This window comes from Suncus etruscus, chromosome 3, assembly GCF_024139225.1.
Source record: "Suncus etruscus isolate mSunEtr1 chromosome 3, mSunEtr1.pri.cur, whole genome shotgun sequence".
Taxonomy (NCBI): domain Eukaryota; kingdom Metazoa; phylum Chordata; class Mammalia; order Eulipotyphla; family Soricidae; genus Suncus; species Suncus etruscus.
In genome coordinates this window covers 120,091,819-120,112,105 of record NC_064850.1, presented here as the reverse complement: position 1 = coordinate 120,112,105, position 20,287 = coordinate 120,091,819, and the positions used below count along the sequence as shown (strand labels likewise).

Genomic DNA, 20,287 nt, shown 5'->3' with positions numbered 1-20,287 from the left:
AGATGGGGCCCAGCTGTGCTGATTGAGAAAAGGGAGACACCAGGGTGGAGAATCCCATACCCAGCAGAGGATTTGCAGGTTCCAGAGAAACTCAGTGTCTAAGATTCTTTGCTTCCATACTCAGTTCTATATGGCAAGTGTGAGTCCTCTTAGGGCTGAAAACAAGACAAAACAAACCTTTGACTTGAGCTAAAACCTCATCATTGAGTGGTTGAGTTTTCCTCAGCTCCTCTGTGCCAACCCGCCCAAACTGCCAAATGTCCTGTGTCCAGTACTTCAGCCCCCAGGCATCTGACATATGTCACCACCATCTGCAAAAAAATGGATCTTCCCAGCAAAGGAGGGCCCGGTCCACAAGGAGGTGGTGGGGAGGCAGATGGTGGTTGGTCATACCCCTCACTTTCTGGGGGAGCTGCTCTGGCCTAGCAAGCAGTAGCCTCCCTACTGCTCTGACTTTCCACCAGACACGGGTTTTGTGGATGAGCAGGACCCTTTGGGGGAGGTGAACACAGTGACCCTATTGGTTCAACACCCAAGCCTCTGCTTCCATGTTGCCTCAGGCAGTGAGATCTCAGGGCCAAACCCATTCCTGGTTGTGGGCTAGAGGAGAAATTATTTGTGTGAGGAGGTGAAAATGTCCTCACCTGAGATACAAATAACAGGGTTCAAACACTTGGTAGCCTGGTCTTCCTATTGGGTATGAGTTCTCCCACTCCCTCCTCTCCTTATCTTTGTGGGATTACCATAAAATGTCCCCCTCCAAAATAAATAGCAGTTCTCTGTTCCAGTCCCCACAAAGAATAGAAGCCACAATAGGTGACAGAGAGTAGGTTTTTCCACCTCAAACATCTTCCCTCTCCCAGTTACTTTCCTTTCTTTTCTTTTTTTTTGGGGGGGCAATTTCAGAGGTTACTCCTGGCAGTGCTTGGGGACTCGATAGGATGCGAGGGATGAACCCTAGTTGGCCAGGTGCAAGGCAAATGCCTTCCCCACTGTATCATCTCTTCATCCTCGCCGCCCCAGTCATTTTCTGCCAGGAGAAACAATTCTTACTCCATACTCTCTTGATTCACGGAATCATACCCCTTCTCTTCCCTCAGGATGAAGTCATGTGTGGGGGCCCCGAGATGTGGCGTCCATCCTTCTTCAGGGTGTGTGGGAATGGGGGCACAGCCCCCACTGTGCTGGTTGTTGGGTGGGTGTGTCTGGAACTTAAGGTGGTGGCTCCCACAGGACCTAGTGAGGGAGGTAAGAGAAGAAGATGGGGCAGAGAAGAGAACTTGTTCTTGTTCCAGAACTAAAACGTCCATCCCAGTTACATGCTCTCCAGCCACGAAGAGCAAAAGGCTTCCGAGATTTCTATTTTCAGCCAAAGACAGGAAGACCCAGGCCAGGGGATGCATCCCCTAAGAGTTGGTGTCTCAGGGTGTGGGGTCCTGGCAGTCATCCGGAAGCTGAGAGGTCAGAGATGAAGGTGCAAACTTGGAGCTTGTGGGGTGAGTAGGGAGGGATCCATTCAAAAAATGTTTAGATTCTTCATCAGGAAAACTGGTCTCTGAGTTGCAAGGGGGGGTTGAGGCACTTCCCAAAGCCATGCATCCCTCCAGTGCTGGGAGGGCTGGGCTGCTCATCTCAGAGATTAAACCCAAATGGGTTCAAAGCTGGCGTGAATTGTGGGGGGATGTTGGGGACATCCCACTCATCGTCCCTAAAAACCCAACAACAACCCTCAACCAAAACATGGAAAAAGTGACAACAAGGAAGGCCCTGCAAAGAGTCTCTTCACACACAGGGACTCCTGTGGGCCTGTGAGGCTGTAGAAAGGAAACAGGCTTTTCTGGCTCCAGCTGCAGGGACCACAGGCCAGGAAGGCTTGGCCGATGCCACTTTGGATATTGCTTTTGGGGACCATTCCAGAGCAGAGCATTGGGGTGGCCAAGGGGTGTTGGAGCTGAATGTGCCCCAGACCCCATCTTAGGATGCTCCTCCTTCCTGTGCCCTGGAGTCCGATCACCTTCTGTTGGGCCCTGGTAGGTTCAGGATTTCACCTCTTCACAGTCAGGATCAGTGGAGAGCTCCACATCAGACAGACCCACCTCCATGGCCATGATGAGGGAGATGTCGGAGTCACTGCTCACAGCTGGCTCCTGCTCACCTGAGGACAAAAAGAGAGGTGGTGAGGCCTGAGCTTCAGCTCTGCCCACTGCACTTCACAACCCTGATGGTCAAATGATGAGAAGTGGTCTAAGAGGGGCCGGAGAGATAGTATGGAGGTAGGCGTTTGCCTTTCATGCAGGAGGTCATCGATTCAAATCCCGGCGTCCCATATGGTCCCCCGTGCCTGTCAGGAGCAATTTCTGAGCCTGGAGCCAGGAATAACCCCTGAGCACTGCCAGGTGTGACCCCAAAACCACACACACACACACACACACACACACACACACACACACACACACACACACACACAAGAAATGGTCTAAGAAAGCTGTTTTGTTAACAACAACAACAACAACAACAAAGTCTGTTTTTGTATCTATATCTCTAGTGGTTGGAGAGATAGTCCAGGAGCTAAATCACTTACTTCCCTTGCATGACTCCCAGTAAGGAACTTATTCATACGCTAGTGAGGTGGCCCAAGGGTGGGAGCACATGCTCTGTGTGCAGGAACACGAGCTTTGCTCTCTGGCACTGTATGATGCCCTGAGTACTGCTGAGAGTGACCCCCAAGCACTGGAACAACTTTCAAGAACTGCTGAGTTTGGTCCCAAAGGGAACCAACTAGTCAACAAAAGGCTAATCCACCTGCTTTCTTCTAGAAATTTGTGGTTTTAGATCTCAAGTTTTTAATTCATTTTGATTATGTAAGGCACTGGGCACTGTTTCTTCTTCTTCATCATCATCATCTTCGTCATTGCCGTTGTTGTTGGTTTTTGCTCATGGGTAACTCTTGGCTCTGCACTTAGGAATCACTCCTGGTGGTGCTCAGGTGACCATATGGGATATCAGGAATTGATCATAAGTTGACCTCTTGCAAGGCAAATGCCCTACCCACTGTGCTATCGCTCTGGTCTGTTTTATTCTTTTGCAGATGTGTGTGTGTGTGTTTGTGTGTGTGTGTGTGTGTGTGTGTGTGAGTGACAGAAATGTACAGAGGTGCATGTAAATATGTGTGCTTGTATAAGCAGCTAGAATGTGTTTCTGGCACATGCGTGGGCACACACTCTCTCACATGCACATACAGACTTGTGCATGCCCAGGCATGAAATTACCAGCACCCATTTCCCTCTGTTTCCTAACAGGAAAGATGTGCCTTTTAATCCATGGTGCTTCTGCTTAAACATCCAAACTCAATTTTCTAATTAATTTCTTCCTAGGTGTCCCAGCATTCTTGTGATCTGACTTTCCCTTAAAAGTTCATGGGATAGCAGCACGTTCTGGTGTTGACAGCTCTGATGAAGATCTAAACATTTTTTTTTTTTTGGTTTTTGGGCCACACCCAGTGGTGCTCAGGGGTTACTCCTGGCTATCTGCTCAGAAATAACACCTGGCAGGCACCGGGGACCATATGGGATGCTGGTATTCGAACCAACCACCTTAGGTCCTGGATAGGCTGCTTGTAAGACAGATGCCACTGTGCTATTTCTTCAGCCCCAAGATCTAAGCTTTTATTTAGATAAAGAAACGATGTGTTTAATAAAAACATGTATATGACTTTTGTCTACAAATCTGCAATTGCTGCTTTCAGCAGGGAGTGCTGCCTACCAGCCATAGTTCCACGAGTCACAAATAGTGGCTTCGGAGCCTGTGCTTTTTTTTTTTCCCAGGCAGAGGAGCTGAAGAGTGGCCAGCCAGAGGCGGTGCCAAAGAGGGTGTTCAGGAAAATTTTGCTGCCCTAAAACTGGCCCTGAATGTGGGCTTGCAAAGGGTGACCTTGTGGTGCCCTGCCTTGGGATGTGGCTCATCTCCAAGGTGCTGCCAGGCCAGGACATGGGCCAGCCAGCAGCCTTAGAAGGGAGGGAGGGAGGCAGGCTGGCCTCTGCTGCCAGCATCCTCAGGCTGGCCATGCATACATAGTTCTAGAACCATCTGAAACTGGCTACTACTTGAATTGTGTTCGCAGCATTGGTTGCCAAGTTGTTCACTGCAGAGACTCAAGTATGACATCTGTCCCTTTGAACTCTCTGTCTAGAATCATACCTTAGAGACCTTAGAGTCTATAAGGTATAATTTCTCTTGGTGGTTGAAGACATGCATGGACGTGTGTGTGTGTGTGTGTGTGTGTGTGTGTGTGTGTGTGTGTGCACCTGCAAGTAAATACAGAGAAGCTGGCAGAATTGCCTGGAGTCCTGACGTGTGTTCCATGGAGGACTACAGAGGGAGAGGAAGGAAAGGATCCCCATGCTGATGTTCTTAGGCTAACCCAGACTAGTGAGTGTGGCCTAGCCATAACCTGCACTGGGCCTGGGAGCTGTGGGTGAGGGTGTGACTATCCTGAGAAAAGCCACTAGAGCTTTTCTTCTTTCTTTTTAATTTTTTTTTAGGATGGGAATCAAACTTGGGGCTTCTCTCATGCAAGGCAAATATTCTACTGTTTAATTATCCCAATTCACAATATAGTTTCTATTTTATTTTTTGATTTTTGTTTTTGGGCCACACCCAGCAGTGCTCAGGGGTTACTCCTGGCTCTGGGCTCAGAAATTACTCCTGGAAGGTTTGGTGAACAATATGGAATGCTGGGGATCAAACCTAGGTGGTCCACGTAAGGTAAACCACCTTTCCCTGCTGTGCTATCACTCTAGTCCCTCCAGTTTCTATTTGAGCACCCCCCCATCCCCAGTGACAGGGAGGAGGAGGCGGTGGGACTTACTTCAGAGGCCACGAACCAGCTTCTTCTCCTATACACAAAGGGGCCTTCTAGTGAGTTTTCTAAGGTGGACAGAGGGGGGCCTTTTGCTAAAATTTGGGAGGGTTTTAATTTTATTTGGTATCCCACACCTGACTGGGCTTAGGACTTCCTCCTGACTCTGTGCTCAGGGGTTACTCCTAGTAAGTTCCATCCCACACAGGGCTGGGATGGAACCAGGGTCAGCTGCAAGCAAGGCAAGTGCTCTGTCCACTGGAATATTTCTCTGGCTCTCATATGGCGATTTCCACCCACTAATTCTTCCCCATGTCGGCTCCAAAGTTATCTCTGGAGGTTTAATGTATAGCACATGAAACACTTAGATTGAGTATGTCTGAAATGACTGGTGCAGCCACAAACCACCTTGTAGATTGGTGAGCCACCAATGCTGAGGCTGGGCAGGGCTGCTGGGAGCTGAGCTGAAGCAGTATGGAGCTGTGGGCAGACACAAGAGTCTATCTTTCTAGGATGTGACACTAATGGGAAGAGGACTGATTGACAGGTGCAACCCCCACCCCCATGATACTCATACCTGGGGAGGTTTCTCAGGAAGAGGCATGAGAAGGAGTCATGATTGTCCTTATCGTCTATGACATTGGGTGACCAAGACTTCTGTTTACCTCTCAGGAGGACTCAAATAAAAAACTACAGAGATAACTCAGGAAGTAAAGCCATTCTGGTGTATGAAGACAAATACTGTAACATCAGTTTTCAGTCCCAGCAAAGGGGGATAAGATTGAAGCCTGAGCTGGCAGTCACTGGGATGGGCCTGAGTTTAATGCTTTGTGGTTATTTTTATTTATTTGTTTATTTATTTATTTATTGTTTTTGGTGACACCTTGTGGTGCTCTATTCACAGAAATCACTCCTGGCAGGCTCGGGGGACCATATGGGATGCTGAGAATCGAACCTGGGTCAGCTGCAAGGCAAACAACCTACCAGCTGTGCTATCACTCTGGCTCCTGTTTGATTATGTTTTGTTATTGGGTCACATCTGGCAGTGTTCAACGGTTACTCCTGTCTCAGTGCTAGCAATTACTCTTGCAGGCTCAGGAGACCATATGGGATGCTAGGGATAGAACCCAGGTCGGCCACATGCAAATCAAACACCCTCCTTGCTGTGCTATCACTTCAGCCCATCTTTGAGGCTATTTTATTTTTAATTTTAATTTAATTTTTTTATTTTATTGAAACTATTGTGATCTACAAAGCCCCTCATAGTTGAATTTTAGATATACAGTGAGTCAGGGCCATTCCTATTACCAGTGTCAACCTTCCTCTACCAATAAATCCAGAGTGCATCCTATACCATCCCCCTTTGCCCCTTGGCCTGCCAGTATAACAGGCCCATTTAAGAATAGATTGTTAAAGTTTAGGTCCCTTGATTCTATTGTCATTGACTTTTGCTTGGATATTTAGTTCTGTCCTTATTTTTTCCCCAACAGCATTGTTTTTTTCTTTATTTATTTTTCTTTCTTTCTTTATTCCTTTTTTCTTAGTTTTATAAAAAATGAAAAGATATGTGGCAAAATAAAGTAATCTGTATCCTGAGGCTATTTTTATAACAACATCTATTTCAATTGCTCCAGCGGGCACCTGGGTCATGCCAGCCCAGTGTACGTGTTCCAAGGTGCTTTTGTGCCCCGAAGAGAGGGAACATTTATGAATTACCGAGGCTGGGCCTGAAGCCAGCAGCTGTAGAGTTGTGGGTTGATTCTAGTCTCACCACACTGGTCTTAGTTGGACAATTTTAGTGACCAAGAAATTGAGGTTCAGAGAGGTTAAGTGAGTTGATCACAGTCAGTCAGTGACTAGCCCAGGACCTAGGTCTATGTGATGCCAAAGTGACTCTCTATTCCTGAGCCGATATTAGGTCTTGGTCAGGTAGTCTTCCCTCATTCATGGTGGGTTAATCTAGAATAAATCAATGCCAAAGGATGAAAGGAAAATTGAGGAGAACCATTTGAGTGAGCCTGGCTTTGGGCCTTGGCTTGATGACACTTCACCCACCCTCAGAAGTGTCCAACCTGACTCCTTGTCTCCATCACTTTTAGTTTTGCAGCTGTGCAGCCCAGTGACAATGAAGATAAATAATAAATCACCCTTACAGTTTTGCAAAGTACTCGTCTCCCTATTTCCCAGGATGGCAAGTGCCCATACCATCATTCCCAAGGAACTGGGACTAGGCAAGCCCATCTTTAGTGCTTGAGTCCTGCTTTCCTGTTGGTGACTTATGCTTGGAAGAACATAGATTTCTGACCTTCACTGACACATATTGCAGTGCACATCCTTCCACCTACTAAATGGCACTGCCCTGAGTTTCCTTCAAAATCGAGTTCATTCACAGGGCCAGAGAGATCAGGTAAGGGTTAGGGGACTTGCTTTACATATGGCTGGTCCCAGCACCACTGTTGGGGTGGGGGAGTGAACTGAGGACCCAAATGCTTTGCAGTCTTCACTGGCTCCCCTGTTCTAAGTACCTTCCTAGCTTTCTGGGAATCCACACCTCTTTTGGAGACTCAGGAGCTATTCCCAGCTCAGTGCTCAAGGGTGCTCCAAGCAATGCTTGAGGGAATCCTGCAGTGCTGGGGATTGAAGCTGAGCTTCCTGCATGCAATGTCTAGTCTCCAGCCCTTTTGGCCACGTCTCCAGTCTATCCAGCCTTCTCAGAGCAGAGTTACCTTCTCCCAACTTCTCTCTCTGCTCCCCCACCTCCAGGGCACCGAGAACATAGTTTCCTACCTGTGAAGAAACGAATCTCAACTTGCTTGTCAGACTGTCAACTCTCATTGCCCTCCATGGCCACAGAGATTTAGGAAAGACTTGGTCAGTTTCAGAGATAAACCTGGGAGTTTATTCATGTGAAGTTATAGATCTGAATGGCTCTAGAAGGTTCCTTCAGGAATAGGTGAGTATGAAGGACTCAGTCTTGCCTCATATTCTGTGGGTATATTGTCATTTGATGTTTGAGTCTATCCTGTTAGTCTGGAATAAGCTTGTCCTCCCACCTTTCTTTGTGGAAACCAGTTTAACCAGGGAGCTCAGTTCTGGAATAATTGGGACTTGAACAGCTTCTCACCTTCCAGTTTTCATTAGACAAAAATGAGTTTCCTCCCTCCCTCCCTCCTTTTCTTTTAACATATATTGTTTCTTTCCTTTATTTTGGTGTGTGTGTGTGTGTGTGTGTGTGTGTGTGTGTGTGTGTGTGTGAGTGGGTGGGCATACCTGGGGATGCTCAGGGCTTATTCCTGACTCCTGCATTCAGGCATCACCCTAGACAAACTTGGAGGCCTTTGGGACACCAGGGATTAAACTCTGGTTGCCTCCATGGAAGTCAAGCACCATGCCATTGTGCTATCACTCTGAACCCTCTTTTTAATTATTTTATTGAATCAGAATAAAATTCGTTGATGGTTGAGTTTCAGTCATATAATGTTCTAACACCCATTCCTTCACCAGTGCTCATTTCCCACCACCAAAGTCCCCAGTTCCCTCTCGTTCCCTGTACCCTCATTCCAGTCTGCCTCTATGGCGGACATTTTCCTTCTCTTTCTCTCCTTTTTTTCCTTTCAGACACTATGGTTTGCAATAATATTACTAAGGGGTATCATGCCTATCACTTTATCCCCTTTCAGCATGTAGTTCTTGCCCAGAGGGATCATTTCCAACTCTTATTGTCATAGTGGTCCGTTCTCTGTCCTAACTGCATTCCTTGCCCCTCATTTCTACTATCTTTGGGTATTAATCTCCTACTATTTATTTTAATATCCCACAAACAAGTGCAGAACTATTTCTTTCTACTGTGAAAGAATGTTTTGAAGGGCTCAAAGGGCTACTGTGCAGACTTTGCATCCTGGATCCTGCGTAGGATCCCTGAGCACCACTGGGTGTAGCTCAAAATCCAGAAAGAAAAAAATAATGTTTTGATGGCACCACAAAGATAAAACAGGGCAAGTGCATGTGGCTGACTCCGGTCTGATCCCTGGCACTATAATTAGTCTGAATGCATCCAGAAGTGATCACTGAGCACAGGTCCAGGAATTATTCCTGAGCTGATTCAGGGTGGCCCACTTACCCACCCCAAAAGAATATTTGAAAATGAAACAAGAGATAATGGGTGAATTAGGATTTGAGATCTTAGCAAGGATTATCAACCATGAATCCAGGTCTTTTTTCTTGCCAGAAAAGAATTCCTTGAAAGCTTATATTAAGATTTCTTATTCCTGCTGCTTTAAGAACAGTGATTAAATGCTCTTAGCTTCTCTGCTTTATAAATCCACAGGAATAGAGAAATTTACTTTTTAGTACTCAACTATTTTATTAAACTGAATTTTTCATACCATGTCTAGAGCAACTAATATTTCTGTGGCAAGTGAAATTGAGTTAAGTTCTGAGGTGATAATCACACATTTTCCTTAAAAATTACACGAGACAATAAAGCTGACGCTATATCTGATGAAAGTATCATGAAAAAAAAATGGTTTCAAATGAAGAAAAATCCCTAATAGAATAATGGGCCAAACCATGAACATTTCACCCATGATGTGGCCTACCTCAAAATTGGGGCCCAGTGAGAAAGGGTTTCTTCTTTTGCGGAATGGACATCCTGAACTCAGCCTTCCTTTCTAGGAAGCAGAAATAACATTTCCTTCCGTTGAAGGAAAAAAAAAAGAGGCCTTAATTTTAAAATTCTGTTTCTGGCAATGACTTTGCACTCAGGGATCACTCTTGGCGGTACTGGGGGAACCATATGGGATGCCAGGGATCAAACTGTGTGCAAGATAAGCACTCTTCCCACTATGCTAACACTCCAGTCCTGAGATATTTTTCAACTATTTCTCTGAGAAGAAAAAAAAGAACATTTTCTGTAAAAATAAAATAACATTAAAAAGAAAACAAGTTCACAGGGATGGAGGGTGAGATTAAACACATCACCTCCTGGTGAGGCAACATCAGTTCCCTCTCAGCTGGGTCACAGTTGCTTGGCAACAGGCTCACATTCTGAGAACAATGCCTGAGACCGTGGTCATCCGAGGTCCTCACATAGGGGGCTGGTCCAGCAGAGTCTTTTTGGCTGTTGGTGATAGGACTGGTGGAATGGAGCCCAAATACCTTGTCCAGGTGCCTCTCAGCTACCAGACAGCCCTGGAGCACCACCAGGAGCAACTGCTGCCAAGTATGGCTCCCACACCCGAGGAAACCCCCCACCCACAAGAGCAACCATGAAAGACCGAATTTCCTGCTTCCAGTCAGGTTTCTTTATTAGAGGGGGTTTGAGGGCCACACCCTGTAGCACTCAGGGGTTGCTCTTGACTCCGCATTCAGAAATTACTACTAGAATGTTCAGGGGGCCATATGGGATGTCGGGGATCGAACCTGGGTCTGCTATGAGCAAGGCAGACACCCTATCCATGTGGTCTTTCACTCTAGTTCCACAGTTTCCGTTTATTTATTTATTTTTTTGTTTTTGGGCCATACCTGGTAGCACTCTACACTCAGAAATCGATCCTGGCAGGCTTGGGGGACCATATGGGATGTTGGAGATTGAACCCAGGCCTGTCCTGGGTCGGCCATGTGCAAGGCAAATGCTTTACCACTGTGCTATTGCTCTGGCTCCAGTTTCCATTTTTTTAAGATTAAAATTTGGGGGACCATAGCACAGTGGGGAGGGTGTTCGCCTTGCATGTAACTGACAGGGGTTAGATCTCTGCATACCATGTGGTCCCCAGAGTCTCCCAGGAGTGATTTCTGAGTGCAAAGCCAGGATTAACTCTTGAGTGCTGCCAGGTGTGGTCCCAAATCCTCCCCAAATTAAGACTGAGGGATGGCGGGGGGGGGGGGGTCTCATATTTGGCTGTATTCATGACTTAGTCCTGACTTTGCACTCAGGGATCACATTGGGTGGACCATACACAGTGGCAGGAAAAACCTCGTCAGCCGCTTGCAAGCGAAGTACCTATGCCCTGGTGCTATTTCTCAATTCAAAATAAGCCTTTTTCTCTTTTTTTAATCAATAGTGTTAATATTTATGCTGTTGAACCTTCACCACCACAAGTCGAAAGGCTCACAGCCACTATTCTTGTGCAACTTCCTGTAGTTTCCATCTTGATGCTAATGTAGCCTCTTTGAAGTTTTATGACTATTATTAAACAAAAAATGGTTTCTGATTACAGTGTATTCAGGAGATGGAGAATACCAGAAAGAGAGTTTAGATGTTGGGGCCAAAGTGATAATTCAGCATGGAGGGCACTTGCTTGGCAAGCAGAAGACCTGGGTTCGTTCCCCAGCATCCCATATGGTCCTCCAAGCATCATCAAGAGTGATTTCTGAGTGCACAGCCAGGAGTAAGTCCTGAGCACGACTGGGTGTGGCCCAAAATATAACAAAAAAGAAAACAAACAATAAATTTCACTGCTACTATGTATGCCGACTGAGTTGGGGCTCTGCCTGCTTGCTATAGGCTGGTCTGACCCCTGGTTTAGAAGCCCTGTGACTGGGTTGTGCAGGTGAGACCCCACTGGCTGCCCGGCTTGGGAATATTCAACACAAACACTGTGTTTCTTTTTGAGAAACCCCCCTTTTTTCCCCCATGCCAGACTCACTGTTGGCGCTGATGAAACCTTCTCCCTCTTGCGGAGTGGGGTCGCTGTCTGGGTCCACCTGCAAGGCCCCCACAGGCCGGACAGCTGGGTCCAAAGTGACAGAGCTTTCATTCACTGTGGTGTCGCTGGCGCCTGTGATCTGATTGGTCGGGGGGCCTCCCAGGGACCCCTCAAAGTCGGTGGGCAGGTCGTCCATGCAGTCGGCATTGGGCTGAGAGAAGAGAAAAGCAGTTGTTTGAGCAGTTGCCATTGAGAATGACAGTGTGAGATTTGTCTTAGTGGGGTCCCGAGTCCTTTCCTCTTCTCCTGAGTTACTCTGTTTAAGAACATCTAGGAGCAATAGTACAGCGGTAGGGCGTTTCCTTTGCAGGTGGCTGACCCAGGATGGAACTGGGATTGATCCCTGGCTTCCCATGTGGTCCCCTGAGCCAGGAGAGATTTCTGAGCGTATAGCCAGGAGTAACCCCTGAGCGTCACCAGTGTGGCACCCCTCCAGAAAAAGAACATTCCCCTTACTGTTACTGCAAATAAAGAAAAAACACCTTCAAAATCTTGCTTTTTGGTTGGGTGGAGTGAGAAGGTCCAAATGCAGAGAATATCCTTACACAGGGTACTTGAGGGCAGTCATACCATTTGTTTGTTTGTTTGTTGTTTTGCCACACCAGGCAATGCTCAGGGTTTATTCTTGGCTTGGTGCTAAGAAATTGCTCCTGGAAGGCTTAGGGGAACATATGGGATGACAGGGATGGAAACCAGGTCAGCCACATGCAAGGAAAGCTCCTCCCCACTATGCTATGACTCTGGCTCTAGTCACACCACTTATTAATCAGCACAGCTCTTCCTTCTACTCAGTGCTCACTCTGGGGAGAGGAAGTCACCATCAACCTGATAATCACCCCAAGACCTCTGCACTGTGAGCAAGTGCTCTGATGGCCTGAGGTCAGCAAGGGGTGAGTCAGCCTCAGGGGATTGAGGGAGACAGATCCACACACAGATCAAAGCTCTGGATTAAATCATCCACAGCCCCAGCTGTGGAAAACACTATTTTCTTCTGTAAAATTATGTTTGGGCTCACCTAGAGATGCTCAGAGGTTACTCCTGGCTCTATAGTCAGCAGTCACTCTTGGTTGTGCTCAGAGGACTATATGCATTGTTAGGGATCAAACCCAGGTTGGCTGTGTTCAATGCAAATGCCCAAACCATTGTGCCATAACTCTGCCCTCCAAACCCTATTTTCTAACTTTTAATGGCCCTGTATTTGACTAATTCCCTGAGTTAAATCTTCTACCCATAAATGTGGGGAGGGGCCATCTGGACTGACAGGTCCCAGGCATTGTGTGAGCTTCTCTAGAACTGGCTCAAACCCACCCTTCAAGTTTGACAGTTTGAACCAAGTGCTGCAGTTTAAGAGGATGTTGAATAGGGTTATATCTCTTCTGCTGGGAGTTTTTATAGGGGTAATCTTTGAGTTATCCCTGAAAGTGTTCTGGAGTGATATTTGACAGTGCTTAAAGGATCATGTGCAGTGCCAGAAGTCAAGCCAGATTGGCTATATGCAAGGTGGGTGCCTTAACCCCTTGTACTATCTCTTCAGCCTCTGCTAAATTTTTATTTTAGGGAGGAGAGAAAAACCTGGTAATGCTCAGGCCTTACTCCTGCCTCTGTACTAAGGGAACATGTATGGTGGGTTCTGAGGACCATATGGAGTACAAGGTACTCAGTACAAGGTACTGAACCTAGGTCAGCTGCATGAAAGGCCAACATAGTAGAATCTCTCCAGCCTCAAGAATACAGTTTTCAAATAGTTGATTCCAATTGCTGGCTTTGCTCTTTTAATGTCTTTATTTTTCTAGGTGCCCCTGAATCAGAGCTCAGGGGATACAGGGATATCCGACCATGCAGGTAAAGTTCTGGCAGAACTCAAGAACCATATAGTGTTAGGGATCAAACTCGGGTCCACATACTCTTGACACCTGAGTTACTTCTTTGACCCTCATTCTTTATTTAACATTAATATTGAGGTTGGAGAGACAGTACTGCATGTAGGGCACTTACTGGGCACATGCCTGGGCCTGGTTTAATCCTCAGTATCCCATATGATCCTCTGAGCCTGCCAGGAGTGATCCCTGAACACAAGAGCCCTGAATATTTCTGGATGTGGCCTAAAGACCAACAAAGAAAAGAAAATACATTGTGATGCACAATGTTTGCTGGACTCTGGACTAGAAGGAACCTATTGATATCTTTAGTAGACAGAAAGAAAAAGAGCTACTGAGTTTTGTAGGACTGAAGGGGGCAGATATAAATAACGTGGCTCTGCTTTAATATTTAACAGACCAACATTCACTAGCTCAGTTGGTATCCCCTCTGAGGGATTCATCACCCAGAATACTTGGACAAAACCCAGTTTATATATCTCTAATGGAAATCAGCCAAAAACATCCTCTAAGTCTTAGAGGATGCCAAGTGCCGCCTGCAAGTGACCACAGTATGGGCACTGCTGTGTGGGCTGGCCTAGGGAAAGTGCATGAACACCTACTTTAAGTGGGTAGGAACTTGGAGTTTTACCATTCACATGGGGATTTCCATAAACTGAGATTGCCTGATACTCAACTGGAAGAAAAGTTACATGCCAGGCTGTGCAAGACCAGCTTCTGTGGCATAGAAGACTGACTTTCATGGCAAGGAGACCAATTTATGTGGTATGGAAGACCAGCCTCTGTGGTCTCCCATTGTTACTCTGCAGCACCTCATAAGTACCTGCTCCTCCTCCAGACTGAACAGAGAGGAACATGCAACAGATGATGATGCTCAAGGGAATAAGATGCAGCTGACAACATCAGGTCCCACTTTGGCCTGGAGCTTCGTGTCTCTTAGCAAAACAGAATAAAGGAAGGAAGATTTCACAGTGCCAAGCACTTCAGCTTCTGGATCTGAGCTCTGTGACTCTCTGCTTTTCCCACCATGGTCAGTGGTTGAAAGCTTTACTTTCTCTCATCTTAGAGAAATTGGCCTAAGAATGAAAATGTGCCCAACTATTTTCTGGCTTTCGACTTCGCTTTTCTTTCAAGCACTGGGTGCTCAGTGAAGAAGAGCAGAAGCTGTCAAGGGGAGGGAATTGGCTTTAATGCAGCTCACCTGGGTTTGTTCTGACCAAAGACCAATAGGGTTGATACTTAAAAGGCTTTGAAAGATCCTGAGCAAGACGATCAAGTGCTGTGTCTGCCTTGCACCGAGTGTTCTCAAGAGTCTAGAGATTCCCCCCCCCCCCCCACACTACCCCATTAGAGTCAGCAGTGTGCAGTGTGCAAAGTGAGACAGTGACCTGGCTAGCACCTATCTGGGGTTACATTTCATGTCGACTGAAAGTGGCTTTTTCAGTTTTTCAAATGAGGACACTGACAGTATCTTTAATTTATTTATGGGCTGGGAGGCCACAGTGGGCAGTAATCAGGGGGCTGTTCACTGCTCTGTGCTTGGGGATCACTTCTTGCAGTGCTCAGGGGGAACATCTGGGATACCAGGATCAATCCTGGGTCTCCTGGTCTAGCATGGTGAACTGTCTCTCTGGTCATGGCAAGCGATTTCTACTTTGCTTGCACAATGCACAACTTTTAGTCTGAAGAGGCAATGTGCCACTTTTTACTTCAAGCTGGAGCCACACAAGTGACTTTGCAGTTGGGGCACCAAAAGTCAGCAGACTAAGGGGATAGACGGGACCACTTCAGGACCCCAATCTGTTTTTTTGGGGGATTGCCAAGTAGGGACTCTAGAAGTCCACGGAGAATAAGTCCTTTTCATTTGCTTTTGGGTCACTCTTGGCTGTGTGCAAGCTTCCTCTTGGCGGCGTTCAGGGTACCTTTGTCATGCCAGGCTTTATTTACACCTGGATCAGCTGAGTACAAGACAACCTGTACCATCTCTCCAGCCCTCAACATTCTATATTCTGCAATGAGGAAGGAACAAAAGATTTTAGTCGTGGGGCCACTGGTCTCTACCCTGTTGTCTAGAAGCTTCTTTGTGCTACTCAGGGAGTCAGTGGCCACCTGGCGCTAGTCAGTCAGATGGGCTGGCGGTTCAAAACTAGAACATGAGGACATGGTGCTGGGGGCCGCCAGGACTACATACAGTGATGCTCGAGGGACCACAGAACCAGTGTCTGGCGAATGCCAAATGAATGCCTTAGCCCCTGTACCATGCCCCAGGCCTTAGCAACTTCTTTCTTTTTTTTTGGGGGGTCACACCTGGCGGTGCTCAGGGGTTACTCCTGGCTATCTGCTCAAAATAGACCCTGGCAGGCACGGGGGACCCTATGGGACACTGGGATTCGAACCAACCACCTTTGGTCCTGGATCGGCTGCTTGCAAGGCAAACGCTGCTGTGCTATCTCTCCGGGCCCAGCAACTTCTTTCAACCCTGTGCAGCCTCAGGGCTGGTGTCTGACTCATTTCTTGTCTGCTCCAAGGACAAGAAAGCCTTTACCCAGAGAGCAAAGCAGGGGCCACTGGACTAGACAGTCCAGCTGGAAGGATTAGCTCCTGTTCTCTCAGTACCCTTCCAAGTCTGGGTGCAGTTAAGGCCCCTAGTAAGTTCCTAGCTGCCACTGGGAAGGCCGAGGAGGCAACTGTGAGTGATCATGGTGCCTCCTTGTACCTGAACAAGGGCTCTTAGATGAGGGGATCCTGGGCAGAAGGAGCCACAGAGCTCCCTGGCAGAGATGCCGTGAGGTTACCCTAGGACTCATAATGCAAGTTGGGGGTACTTGGGCTGGAGAGAGAGTCCAGATGGCAAGAAACTTGTCTTTAAATGTCCTTGACCATGGTTCTACCCCTAGCTCTATGTGGGCCTCTGAGAACATCAGGAATCACCTCAGCACAGAGCTGGGAGTAAGCCTTGAGCAATACAAAAGTTAGGGACAGCTGTAAATTACTGGGCTGAGGGAAAGAGAGAAATGCTTTTAGATATGACACTCTCCTATACCCCCTACCATCTCCTTTCATGCCAATGGCCACCTGAATTGGGACGACAAGACACCTGGAGATAGAAGGATGAAGATCCCAGAGTCAGAGAGACAGATGTGGGGAGCTGAGATGGGGCAGTGCTTACCGGGATCCCTAGGGCTTTAAGAATGTTCATCTTGCACATAGGGCAGGTGCGGTGGTCTAGAAGCCAGGGGTCAACGCAGGACTTGTGGAAAAGGTGCCTGCAATGAGAACCACAGAGCTTAGAGGGTGTCCAGTCCAGACCAGAGCCCAGCCCAGGGCATAGCCAACCTCAGACTATGGGCCAGGGAATTACTGTCCAGACTCAGAGGATATAGCCCAACTGGGCCATGGAGGAATTCTCTGGAGCCTCCACCTCTAAGCAGCAAAGAGAAAGGAACCAGTGCAGGTGCCTGTTTCTCTGCTAAAGGCCCGTTACATGGTGGGATGCAATGGGAGCCTGGGAGCCTGGAGTAGACTTCCGGTTACCCCAGCAGGTGGTCACTCTAGAGCTGGGAAATAGATTCAGATTTCTTTCCCACAGTTAAATTATGTGAAGGGAAGGCTTTGGGGTGGAGTCCAGAAAGCAGAGAGCTCCTGGGAGCAGGTCACAGCAGCCCACATGGCTGTGATTGTCCAGTGGAAGTCAGAGGGCAAGTGGCCATATTGCTTCCAGTTGGTTCACTGGAAGACATGCCCATCAGTCCCTCCTGGCTGTTTCTCAGCATGTGGAGAGTTTCACAGGCACATGTGTGTGTGTGGGGGGGGGGGGAACTTGTATCAGTTTTCTCTCAGCTTAGGAGAAGGCAGGGTCTGACTGGGTCACACTCCTCCTCCATCACCAGACACCAGCACCCAGATGCCCCATGGGCCGTGAAGAGTCAAGGTCTCAAGATTTCCCTGTGCCTTCCAGCCATGTTTGCCCTTTCTTGCCCTTCCCAGCTCACAGCCCTGGCAATAGGGCATATCCTTCAAGTTCTGTTTTACTTAGCTTAATCAGAGGGCAAGACTTCCCCCACAACAGAGAAAGGTTCAGGGATACAGGAAGTATGTGCCCAGCAATACAACTGAGAAGAACCCATGTACCTAGGAAGGAGCATAGAACAGAAGAAAGCTTTGGAAATGGAGAGGCCAGATAAACAGACAAGTAAGACACTTTGCATACAGTCTACCCAAGTTCCAGTAACATGTTTTCCCCTGAGCATGAGCAGGAATGATCCAAGAGTGTAGAGCTAGAAATAAGCACTGAGCATGCCTGTGTAGCCCAAAATGTAAAACCAAGAAAAAAAGAAAGAGGCCAGAAAGCTAGGACAGTGAGTAGGAAACTTGCTCTGCATGTGGCAGAGACCCCATATCATCCCCCAAGTCCACTGAAAGTGATCTCTGAGAGCAGATCCAGGAGAAGGCTCTGAGCACCATTGAGTGCTCCTCATCAACAGAGGGGAAAGGCCACCAGGAGGTGACAGACCTCCAGATGCCCTGGGGAAAACACTACAGGTTTGAATATGAGAGGGATCCAGCTTAGTCTCTGGGTCATGGAGCAGAGGCCTGGTGACATAAGTGGCTCGGTCCTGTCATAAAGAGTCCAAGAGGTGATCTGGGGGGGTGGGTAGGGCAAAAAAAAAAAAAAAAAAAGAGTCCAAGAGGTAAGGCCAGACATTGACAGACATTGGTGACCTAGGGAAAAATACAGTCCTTGAGGACAGTAATATTGCAGGCCCAGGGAGCTCAGGAGTTTGGGGCATGGGGAAGGAATCTATCACAGGAAGGCTGAACCTTGTCCAGTTCCTCTGGGAGGGCCAAAGTGAAGACAAGAGCTACATAGATCTCACCTGGGCAACAGAGGAGAACCTGCTGACACTGCCAATGGGGTGATGAGCCAAAGCTGCTTAGAATCTGAACCCATTCCCAAGGTAGTGAGAAGCTCTTCCAGTATAGGATATTGGCTGGGGGCCTCCCAAAAAAGAAGGTCTTTTCTGCTGAGTTTCTTGTCCAAGGCTAGGGCACAAAATGACAGCAGTGCCAGCTGGTCCATAGCCTCAGTTGTTCCACTGTGAAGTCAACCAATCTCTCTCGATATAAATAGCACAGAAACAAGCACCAAGTTCACTGGACACTTGGGTCTCCCTCTGTGCCATATTCCATGTCTGCATGGTTGGGAGCTCTATCAGGCAAATACCCACCAGGGTTGTGCTGCAGTTGTGGGTTGGATTTGGATCAAGGATGTGATCTTATAATCTGTGTGGCTTCACCCAAGGAGCTAAAAGGCCTTTAGAGCAAGAGGAGGGAGAGATTCAGCCTCAATCTGCAGCAGTATCAGCTTCCACTCAAGAATTTCTGTTCACAGTCTGGTGCCTTGAACATCCATGTCATGACATGACATCCATGTCATGTGCATATATGTGCATCTCTGTGCTTAGCTTGGTTCTGTTTCTCTGGAGAATCCTGGCTCATCCTTTGTCCATGAGAACAGATTGTCCAGAAGAACAGATTCTTATTGGCTGAGTTTATGACTGCCTTCCCCATGCAGCATAGTGCCAAAAGCACAGCTGATGTTTAGAGGTGCCTGCTACAAGGAAGAACACTTGTCCCAGGATTTGTTCTCCTCACAGCCTGCTCCTGCCACCCAGACCCATCCACTCACTGCCATGACATTGTCTCCACATACATTCCTTCCCCTTTTTTGCTCTTCTCTACGCAGCCACCTCATACATAATCTCAGCCATTGTCTTTTGTGTAAGCCTGTCTGTAGGCCACCAGAATTCCTGTTCTCTCCATTCCATTCATCTGTGCCTTATTCATCTTCCTAAAATAAAGCACTTATGATGTTGACTTGATCTATTCTTTTCTGGACTTCGATGAATGAAACAGGTTCCCTTCAAGGCAGCACACTGGTTTCAAATACAAGTACAGTCAAGAAAGTGATCTTGGCCCTAATGACTCACTTCCTCACCTATTATGTTTTACTTATTGGGCTACAAAGAAGAGAGTGGAGAGTGAAGAGAAGAAAAGAGGAGAAAAGAGAGAGAGTAGAGAGAGAAAACATGTTCACAAAGCTGAAAATACAACTATTGGTGCTTCATTAACTGTAATCTACAATTATTTTTTAATACTACATCCATCTTGATTTAAAAGTTCAACTCTATAGAATAAAATAATCTTGAAATCAAGTAATAAAGTGCTGAGGAGGCTAAAGAAATAGTATAGCATGTAGGATACTTAACTTGCACTTGACCAACCTAGGTTTTATCCCTGGTACTCCATATGGTCCCCCAAAGCACTCCAGGAGTAAGCTCTAAGCACCACTGTGTTTGACCCTAACTGACATCTAAAAAAGTGCTAAAATGACACCTAGATTGGTAATGCTTATTTATGTCTCTGTTATATTTTGGGCCACTCCTGATAGAGCTTAGGGGATAAATCAGATGCCCTCCAGGGACCATGCAGCCACAGAAATCTAGCTTGGTCCTCCACCTTGCAAAGCATGTACTCCAGCCCTCTGAGCTATCTCCCTGGTGTGGACCAGTAACCAACAATAGTTTAATTTTAAGACCGAATTTCAGGGGCTGATCATGATCTATGAAACCTATGTAATTATAATTGGGATGGAAAAACCATCTCCCCCTTTCCAAATGGGAAACAAAGTTTCTGCCTAAATAAATAAGCAAAGGAACAGAGAAAGAATATGGAAGTAGAGACCTGCTCTAACAATCTGGTAAACATGATGCTGGCAAAGTCAAGACAAAGTGATTCTACTGTACCACTTAATTTTCAGCAGACGAAGGCCCTGTTCTAACTGA

General features: G+C 47.1%; 1 protein-coding gene across 1 annotated transcript in view; it reads right to left on the bottom strand.

The window, feature by feature from the left end:
• Positions 1-1,567: 1,567 nt before the first annotated feature.
• The window catches only part of RNF150 (ring finger protein 150), a 166,604-nt gene continuing 147,884 nt past the window's right edge, over positions 1,568-20,287 (bottom strand). The window contains exons 5-7 of the mRNA XM_049770088.1: positions 16,612-16,708; positions 11,506-11,716; positions 1,568-2,155 (exon numbers count right to left, since the gene is read on the bottom strand). Of these exons, the coding sequence (XP_049626045.1) occupies positions 2,037-2,155; positions 11,506-11,716; positions 16,612-16,708 (427 nt within the window). The 3' untranslated portion in view covers positions 1,568-2,036. The remainder of the gene's footprint in view (positions 2,156-11,505; positions 11,717-16,611; positions 16,709-20,287) is intronic.